The 10,922-nt window shown below is 34.4% G+C and overlaps 1 protein-coding gene across 3 annotated transcripts in view; it reads right to left on the minus strand.

The window, feature by feature from the left end:
- LOC106459553 (collagen alpha-1(I) chain-like) overlaps window positions 1-773 on the minus strand; it is a 112,150-nt gene extending 111,377 nt beyond the window's left edge. For 2 of the 3 annotated variants that reach the window (XM_022386060.1, XM_022386058.1), the window contains exon 1: window positions 251-773. In XM_022386060.1, coding sequence (XP_022241768.1) covers window positions 251-448 — 198 coding nt within the window. In that variant the 5' untranslated portion in view covers window positions 449-773. The remainder of the gene's footprint in view (window positions 1-250) is intronic. The other variant, XM_022386059.1, reaches the window with a different exon arrangement.
- Between the last annotated feature and the right edge of the window lie 10,149 nt (window positions 774-10,922).

The following is a 10,922-nucleotide window of genomic DNA, read 5'->3' on the forward strand; positions in this document are numbered from 1 at the left end:
CAAGTTTAACATGACAGCAAATGTACAACGTTTCGACAAGGTTGTACATTTGCTGTCATGTTAAACTTGTATTAAAGTTTTTCTTCATTACCCATTTAAGCCGTCTCCAGCCATTAATAATCTCAGGATGTTCAGAAGTTATATTTTATAAATTTATAACTTCATTCGGATAAGTGAATGAAGTATCTAGCTACGTTATATAAATTAACACACACACACACATATATATATATGTTAAAACGAAACTTACCAAAAACCTGTCATCACATTGAACTTCTGCCAATACAGGACTGTTGTAGATCTTCAACTGTTGAAGAGCTCCCTTAAAAACAAGAAGAAATAAGACACAATAGGTCGCATGAGCTGTTATTCTTTGCGCAGGACGGCATAGTGCTAAGCATGTCCACACACAGGAGACGAGACGCGGCGTTGTTCTTGGAGTTATCATCACACCAGATGCGTTGAAATTAAAGATTTTCTTACTTTATAAACAGTAGTGTTTCCAACTCTCTTTGGCTGTCTAAGAGAACAAGGATGCAGAGCTTCCATAAAGTGGGGTTTCTGTTTATAAACAGAAGGAATTCAGCTTTCCTTTAACAACTCTCGAATCCCGGAAAGGAACTGGATTTAAATAGGTATACGAGAAATTAAAAAAATGGGGAAAAAATGCTCTTTAATCATATGAGTCACGCTAATTTTTTTCAAGCAAACCTTCATGTATGTAACTGCGCTTGTCAGATCATACAAAATATGCAACGCTACGCCACCTAGGACATGCAGGAAACCGGGATATAGGTCCTCACTGATTTGTCAACAATGAACACTTGAAGTGGAAGGAGCGAACATTTAAGCCAATTGTCACGTACACGGTCCTGGTAGCTGTACGTAACAGTTATGCTGTGATGGTCAGTTTAATGTAAGATAGCACTTGAGAAAACAGGATTCAAATAAACGAGGGAAACAACGTAAACCTTATATTCTGCAAAAAGTTTCCATCATGATTCAAAACATTCAGTACCTTGTATAACAGTCCATTTATTCATCCATTATGGTCGGTCCGTTAACCTAAAGCTTAAATAAATCAGATATCCTTGATTGATGTCATAGATAAAAAAAAAGATTAGTTAACTTCTTCAAAGTTATCTGATATCACTACTCATGTAGTAAATCTGATACTTAGAAAGCAATATTAGCTATCGAGCTGATAGTGCAACATTAATTGTAACAAAGCCAATACAGTAATAAACCTCCCATAAAAGGAATTTATAAATATAACTGCTATAGATCCAGATGTAACCCTTAGTTTTTTCTTTTAGAAACAAATGATGCATAAGGTATAGTACAAATTTAATAAATGGAAATAAAAGAACTCTCGGGTTATGGAAATTTCAAACTCACTATTAAAAATCACTTGGTGGAAACAATGAGAAATAAAGATATTTTGGTGAATTACTGATGTTATATTTGTAAAAAAAAAGCGGAATTAGACGTTATTAATTATGTACTATAGATTTAGATAGAACGTATGAAACTGACACTATATATTTTTACGTCTGGCCAACTATACGGGGCTTAGTAGTCTACGCGTTTTCTCCACTTGTTACAGATAATACGTGCAGTCCACAAGATTATTTTTACTTGCTATATCTCTCCTTCTGAAATGTACTTTCCAGAGGTTGCAAGTCACCCATTGTACGTAACGTAAAACATTATCGCCAGTTTTCTTCAGACATCCTGTACTACAAACCTCTTATAGTGTTCTTACGAAATTCCCGTATATTTAAAAAGACAATAACCGGTAGACCCCTATCGTTAAAAAGAATATCTAGCACAATACAACTCTAAAAGGAAAGCTCGATTATTCCAAGGGAACTTACATGTGTTCAACATGTTTTATTGTGGGAAATTGTAACGTTATTAGCTATCTCCTACAAATTAAACCTAGTAATTAAGGCCCTGAAGCCTTTTAAATATCTAAATATAATGGGAAAGGCCTAAGGGGTTAATCCTATTCGACATTTAGACATCCATTATCTAAAATTCAACATCTATTCATTGCCATCTCTCTTAAAATAAATGAATTACCTTAATACACTCGTTTCTTACATCTTCCTAATCAAGTAAGTAATACACCCGTTTCTTACATCTCCCTAATCAAGTAAGTATAATCACAATGAATTATCAGAAAGAAGTATACGCCGTAACCTGGGAGCGGAGAGTAACGAGCCCACGCTGTCGTGATTGGACGAGCCATCAAGGACCTACACTCGTGCTGTATAGCTCATTAATCAAAATACTCTAAGCTTAGATATCATACCGATTGTGTGGTTTAACACACAGGGTCTACTGTATCACATTAAATTGGTTTGGTTTGACTTGCAAGAAACAATGGAATTAATCTCCGTATCATATGTAATTATTATTGCATAATAAATACATTGTTATGTCAAGACGCACATTCTAAACGTGACTTGGAAACTGTCATATATAGCTTATCAACAAGAACCTTTAACACTTAGATCGTAATGAAATTTGACATCTAAGTTATCAGACATTGTTTACCTAGAAGAAACCCACTAACACAAGGATCATAATGGAATTTAATGTCTAAGTTATCAGACATTGTTTACCTAGAAGAAACCCCCTAACACAAGGATCATAATGGAATTTAATGTCTAAGTTATCAGACCTTGTTTACCCAGAAGAAACCCCCTAACACAAGGATCATAATGGAATTTAATGTCTAAGTTATCAGACCTTGTTTACCCAGAAGAAACCCCCTAACACGAGGATCATAATGGAATTTGATGTCTAAGTTATCAGACATTGTTTACTCAGAAGAAACCCCCAAACACAAGGATCATAATGGAATTTAATGTCTAAGTTATCAGACATTGTTTTCTCAGAAGAAGCCCCCTAACAGGAGGATCGTAATGGAAGTTGACGTTTAAATTACCAAACATTGTTTAACAAGAAATCTTAATAGAAATGTCTGAGCTAAGTCGTAGATTATGGGGTTTTTAATCTTTAACAGACAAAGATTAATAAAAGATAGGAAGAAATAAATCTTTATGTATTAATACTATTACGAAATTATAGTTTTATGTCGATAAAGATTAATGTCGCAAAGCTTAACAATATGCTTTAGTTTAAAAATAAGCTAGCGATTTGTATTAACCAACTCAATGTGACATGTTAATTTAAAAATAAGGTCGTGATTTGGATATATTAATTCACTGTGACACTATAGTTTAAAAATAAGGTCATGATTCAGATAAATTAATTTACTGTGACACCGTAGTTAAAAAATATGGTCGTGATTTGGATAAATTAATTTACTGTGACACTGCAGTTTAAAAATAAGGTCGTGATTTGGATAAACTAATTCATTGTGACACTGTAGTTTAAAAGAAGGGTTAGATCTGTATAAACGAATTCACTGTGACAGTAAAAAGTGATTTCGCAGACACGATTTATATATATATATCACTGATCTATCTAGGAACTCACCGTTGTGTCCACATATTCGGAGAACCTAAAGTTACAATTTTACTAAAGTTGATGGAACATGTAAAATCAGTGTAAAGTTACATGTAGTATGGTCCATAATATATGGAGTAATTTACGTGTAGTTAAGTTATGAAAGTATATAAATTTGAGCTGAGTTTTGATGTCACAAACAATAATTTTTTAGCAAGAATCTTTATTTCATAAATTTCATTACGATAGTGTCTCTTGCTGTATGTTATTCCATACATAATAATACGGACTGTTGTTTTTTTTCTATCTATTTAATTTTTCAAACGTGTGAATTATTTGTACTGCCTGTCTGTTCCATGCGTGACCTGAGGATCAAGTGCTATTTAGACCTCTTCCTCCAGCAGTATTTGTTTGTATTACTTGGTTTGTTTTGAATTTCGCACAAAGCTACGTGAGGGCTACCTGCGCTAGCCGTGTCTAATTTAGCAACGAAAGACTAGAGGGAAGGCAGCTAGTAAACACCACCCACCGCTACTCTTTCACCAACGATTGACCCTCACATTATGACGGGGATTCGAACCCGCGATCTTCAGATTGCGAGTCGAGCGCCCTAACCACCAGGCCATGCCAGGCCCCCTTTGTTTTTTACTTAAGTGCCATTGTTTTAAAACTGTTTTATTTCTTGGGGGTTATATTGTTTTAAAACTTCAGACTGTTTTATTTTTTTGGAGGTTATATTGCTTTAAAACTTCACATTGTTTTATTTTTTTGGAGGTTATATAATGGCTGCTACATAAGTATCTCTCGAAAATAGCATACTTCATAACAAAACATTCTCAGTAACTTTTAATTACAGGAAGCTACCTGCAAAAATCACAGAACGAAAAACTTCATCAAGTAAACAACGTAGCTATTTATTAGTAATACACCAATCTGACAATGAGTATGAAATGTCATAAAAGAAAAATTAAATAATTATCAGGATGTACAGACTCATCAGATGAGTATCATTACTGTTACACACACACACACACACACATACACATACATATATATATATATATATTTGCTGAATGATGTAAATTTTTCCACTTTTTTTTTCTTTGTAGAAAAACAGCTGTACTTAATCTAACGGTTTATCTGAAAGAATAAACTAGGACTACTATTCAAGATTTTCAATGGAACACTTTACAGAGTCTTTATTTCAATACTACATGAATATTTTTCAAAATCTGAAATCTATGGAAGGTATATGTTAAGCCTCCGCTGTTACTTTCAAAATATATTTTTCAAATGGAAAAGTTTTATAAAAAACACATTAAAAAGAATTAGAAGAATTGAAATTAAGTTTAGTTTCAATCCACTGGGTGGCGCCAATGATAATCCCTTGAGTTACAAATTATATGTTATACCTTTTACGATAAATAACCAACCAAATAAATAGGAGAACGAAATGTGACTTAATAAGATGTTTGATACCGGTAAGTCATTAGATTTGAGTGTTAACAGGTTACATAGGGATATCAAAACAGCAAAACAAGCTTGTAGAGGTTAAGAAAAATTACGGCCCGATTTTTGTTTTGTCGCATCAGGTGATGACAAACAGAAAACAAGCTCTTCGCACGAGAAGAGAACAACGAAAATATTTTGTTTATTATCCAGCAGCTAGCCAAAGTCTCCCACCGCCAGTTCTTGGCTTATTCTTAACTGATCAAATAGTGGGATTTGATCGTCAACTCCTACAACGCACCCATTTTGTAAACACCGTTAGATTTTAATATAAATCACTGTTTAAATGTTTACTACACGTAAATTTAAAACGCACAGTCTGTTCAAACAACGCTGCTAAACATATTAGTACAACATTATGCTTAACCCATTTTTGTTATAGTATAACCTTCTTCTTCTAGTCGGCTAGTAGCGGGGAGAACTAATTTACCAGAACCACAAATTATTTCATAGGAAACCTAAAGAGATAATTCACATGTGATATACCTGACCACATATTGTGTTTTGTTTGTTTGTTTGGAGTTAAGCACAAAGCTACAAAATGGGCTATCTCTGCTCAGCTCACCACGGGTATCGAAACCTGGATTCTAGCGTCGTAAGTCCGCAGACATACCACTGTGTCACTGGGGGGGGGGGCAATGTTAGGAGATGGTGAAGACAGTTTTGTTTGGAATTAAGCACAAAGCTACACAATGGGCTATCTGTACTCAGCCTACCACGGGTATCGAAACATGGATTCTAGCGTTGTAAGTCCGCAGACATACCGATGGATGTGTCACTGGGGGCAGTGTTAGGAGATGGGGAAGAAAATTTTGTTTAGAATTAAGCACAAAGCTACACAATGGGCTATCTGTACTCAGCCCACCACGGGTATCGAAACATGGATTCTAGCGTTGTAAGCCCGCAGACATACCGATGTGTCACTGGGGGAGGGCTTGATATTGTGTACTGTATAAGCTGTTGTTCTTATTGTTTTAGAATTTTTGCGCAAAACTACAGAAAGGCCTTATGTGCATGGCCAGGTGGTTAGGGCGCTCGACTCGCAATCTGAGGGTCACGGGTTCGAATCCCCGTCACACCAAACATGCTCGCCCTTTCAGCCGTGGGGGCGTTATAATGTGTCGGTCAATCCCACTATTCGTTGGTAAAAGAGTATCCCAAGAGTTAGCGGTGGGTGGTGATGACTAGCTGCCTTCCCTCTAGTCTTACACTGCTAAATTAGGGAAGGCTAGAGCAGATAGCCCTCGTGTAGCTTTGCGCGAAATTCAAAAACAAACAAATAGTTGGACGATAAAATTCACCGCCAACTCTTAATTTACCAAATAGTGTGATTTAACCATAACTCTTATAGTTATCCTACAATTTCAAAATGTGGATCGATGATTTGTTTCAAAGAATCGCAAACCACGAAAATTCGAATTCTAAGTCCAAGTTCGATAACCACCACATCATGCCCAGTCCACTCGTATAATAATAACTGTGATATTTAAATTAAGGTAATATGAACAATAAAAGGAAAAAAATACTTTGTTTACCGGAAGTTATTAAAAAATCCATAAACTGTAATGTTTTCATGTTTTTGGCTAGAGGGAGATTATAACATCATGTGATAAGCATGTGACTTATAAACTTTTCTTGGGAGCTTAGGAATTCATTTCAACGATATTAAACGCGTTTTAGATAAGAATTGGTTAGTTTGTCGACTGATTAATGAGACAGCCAGTTAGTTCAGCACTGTAAATAATAATTTTGTGCTTCAGCAATATACTAGAGATATAATAAACTCAATAAACTGGTGTATGTACAAGAGAAGTTAGCAAATAAGTGGAATATCTATTTAGATTTTATTTATTTGGAAAGTTAGGCCTATTTTTAATTATACAAAACTTTTACATGCTGTAGAAACTGCAGCTAAGGAAATAAAATGCCTTTTTTGTAAATAAAAGGACTGGACTAAAAATCAAAATGATATATTTACAGGAACTGTAGGAAAAACTGTAAGAAACAAAACATTGTTTCTAAAAATGACAGAAAAAAGGAGTTGTTAAAAAATGGATGTTAGAGCAAAGACTGTGATTAGTCAACAGATGATAATGAATCACGTAGACGATACCCTGACGATCTTACCTCAGTGTTCAAATAGATCCAATGAACAACAAAGAGCTAACATTACTTCAGAGAACAGCTATTACCTGTACTGAATGATCAACTGAGATACAAAGTTCATTGTTCAAAGAAGACAATCAGCAAGCTAATGGATTGATAGATGGGAAGTTTTAGATTATGTTGACTGATACTGGTTCTACAACTATCATGTTTTGGCCCAATCTGTTAATGATTGTGATTGACCGTTCAGCACATACAAAGATCGCCGGATGGATGTTAATATGAATATGAAATTTAGGCATTGCAAAAAAAAAATGAATACTTTTTCTGCAATACATTTTGACATATAATTTGTTTCTAAAATTAACCGTTAAGAAGATACAGTTTGTTTGTAGTTAAGCACAAAGCTACAAAATGAACAATCTGTGCTCTGCCCACCACGGGTATCGAAACCTGATTTCTAGCATTGTAAGTCCACAGATATACCGCTGTGCCACTGGGGGCAGGAGATACAGAGTGTGACAGACATACATTTGGCTATTATATATACAATATGTTTTGTATCATACATACTTACAGTTGAATGTTGAGTTCTCGCAACCTTCACTAAAGAACTACGAAGTACCCGTTGTTTAGTAAGTCTATATTTCGTTCCATTCTGTAATTTTGTTTATCATTATGTGTGACTGTCTTGCTTACAGGGTTCATTCACACCGTACATGTAGTCTGTTGTGCTGAAATGGGAAGTCAACAGGGGATACGACAAAGGAAACAGGAGATGATGATTAGGGACAAACTAAAGAAAACAACAACATTGTTCGACTAAGAAAATAAATATTCTCACCTGAGAACCGATAATGGTGTATTATGGGAGGAGTCGTGGGTTGTATATTTTGCTGTCTGTTTTCGGCGTACACACCTGCGTTACTGCGCGTAGTAACATTACTCTTACAATAATTAGCAGACAAAACATTTTGAAGCAGATAATATTAGTCTTTTTCCACACGCGCTAACGTTTTAAAATGGCCCTCAATATCTTGTTGAATTAGATTCATGGTTATGATGCACTTTGCTGTTCTAAAACAGTTGATAAAGAGATCCTAAACAATAATGGTGTTTGTTAGCAATAAAATATCTAAATACGTCAGCAGTTACGTGCTTCAATCTACGTCTCTATCTTTTAACCGACCTTTCTATGTTACCTAACTAATTTTTGTCTTTAGCGTTTATAGAAATAAACCGCACGATAAAGTTATTTGTTGCAGATTTAGAAAACAGGTTGTCTGTAAGGAGAAATGTAGCATCTGATAATCAAAGATGGTCATTGTTTAATAATAAAAAAGACCCATGTATGTCTAGAAGTGAAACGTATTCCTTATTGTGTACTAACTAGACCCATGTATGTCTAGAAGTGAAACTTTTCCTTATTGTGTACTAACTAGACCCATGTATGTCTAGAGTGAAACTTATTCCTTATTGTGTACTAACTAGACCCATGTATGTCTAGAGTGAAACTTATTCCTTATTGTGTACTAACTAGACCCATGTATATCTAGAAGTGAAACTTTTTCCTTATTGTGTACTAACTAGACCCATGTATATCTAGAAGTGAAACTTTTTCCTTATTGTGTACTAACTAGACCCATGTATATCTAGAAGTGAAACTTATTCCTTATTAAATAATAACTAGATCCATGTATGTCTAGAGTGAAACTTATTGTATTACATTTCCCAGTGCATTAGCTATAAAAGTAGAAGCTAAAATGATGAGCAACAAACAAATTGTTTTCTTTGGAGATAGAGGTCAGATGAGAAAGCTAAGAATAACTATATAGATGGCGTGGTTACAACACGATGTTACATTTCCATGATCTTGACAGTTACTTGATATAGATTAAGCTATAGGTGAAGGATGGAGATAAAGGTCAGATGAGAAAGCTAAGAATAACTATATAGATGGCGTGGTTACAACACGATGTTACATTTCCATGATCTTGACAGTTACTTGATATAGATTAAGCTATAGGTGAAGGATATGCTGAATAGTAAGACTGTGAAATCTTAAAATGTGCACATAAGAGTAGCCAATCACTGCACTGCAACATCGTAAGTATTAAATTAATATGTATGTAATGCATCACACACAAAAAAGTACGAAAGGAAACAAAACTTTTAATCAACATTTCAGGATTACAGGCGTGAAGACCAGTGACTTCTCAGAACACTGATTAATAATGTTATTTTGTTGTATTAACTGTATTATCCTACCTTTATATTATATGTGTTCTCCTATCTTTGTGTTATATATGCGTTATCCCCTCTTTCAGTGAAATGTATTATCATATTTTTATGTGAATTGTGTTACCTTATCTTTGTGTTAAATGTATTATCCTATCTTTGTGTTAAATGCGTTATCCTATCTTTGTGTTATATATGTGTTATCCTCTCTTTCTGTGAAATGTATTATCATCTTTTTGTGTGAATTGTGATATCCTATCTTTGTGTTAAATGTGTTATCCTATCTTTGTGTTAAATGCGTTATCCTATCTTTGTGTTAAATGCGTTATCCTATCTTTGTGTTATATATGTGTTATCCTGTTTGAAAGGAACAGGTGATAAGAGTAATTTCTTCCACGCGGCTGCTACTCTTCAAATAACTTAACACAACCTATTATGAATAATAATTTATTACGACCATAAAATATGTTATTACAGTCACCTCACTTCCTTCTCTGTCTCGTATTTCTATGTCTTCCAGTCACCCGATAAGTGTGCAGGGACAATATGAAGTAGGCCTTGACTAGAAACTATGAAAAAATAAATACTTTCTGGAGCTGGATTCTTTATGAAAGTAGAAAAAATGACAAATGTGAACTGTGTTGAAAATGCAATGACTCAACCAGTTATCCTACCAGTAGAATCTCGAAAGAAATCTTAAGAAAGGAAGTCGGAAAAAAGTCACTTTGAATCTCGCCTTTCAAGAAATATGTCCAACGATCCGGTGACGCTTGTCGCCATTGCAGGAAAATGTCGACTATCCGGCGTCCGACACTATGTCGTAAAGCATTTTTAATATGACATTTATCAAGTCAAGTCAAAAATCAGTAGATATTTTCAAATGAAAGTGGTACATGTGAGACTTAAACTTAAACTTCGGAAAATAGCGAATAATTGTAGCTTTGATGAAAATCTACGATATAGGGGATCATTAAAAATCTACGATATAGGGGATCATTGAAAATCTACGAGATAGGGGATCATTAAAAATGAGCGAAGTACTCGACATTTACCAGTCTTGTTTTTGACACAGCGCAGCAGTAAATGGAACTTAGTGTCTAAATATGTACTTGTATAAAATATTGGAGAAACTTCATACGACGGGAGTTTCTTATCATCTTACTCTTTTACTGATATGCAGTCAAATATATCATCATTATTCAATTTCTTCAGTTTTGAATAAAAATTAGAGTAAAATTAGCATCTGGTTTTCTAAAATTAACTTTACACGGGGTGAGCAGACATATTTATTTGTTAAAATGTTTTGTTTATCCTATGCTAAATGATATATATATATAATTAGTTTGGTTGTTTTTTGTTTTTCTCATTCTTACCGTAATTTAGCATTTTTCTTATTTCAAAACACAAATCATGACTATGATTAGAATGTATATAATTACTAGAATCATGACGTCCTTCATGCGTAACGACAAACATGTTCTTCCACATTGTACCGTATTTTTTCGGTATATAAGACGCATTTTTTTACCCCAGAATTTGATGTCAAAATCTGCTTCCGTTCTATACACCGAAGGTATGAATAATATATA

Source organism: Limulus polyphemus, unplaced genomic scaffold (assembly GCF_000517525.1).
Source record: "Limulus polyphemus unplaced genomic scaffold, Limulus_polyphemus-2.1.2 Scaffold626, whole genome shotgun sequence".
NCBI classification, from domain to species: Eukaryota; Metazoa; Arthropoda; class Merostomata; order Xiphosura; family Limulidae; genus Limulus; species Limulus polyphemus.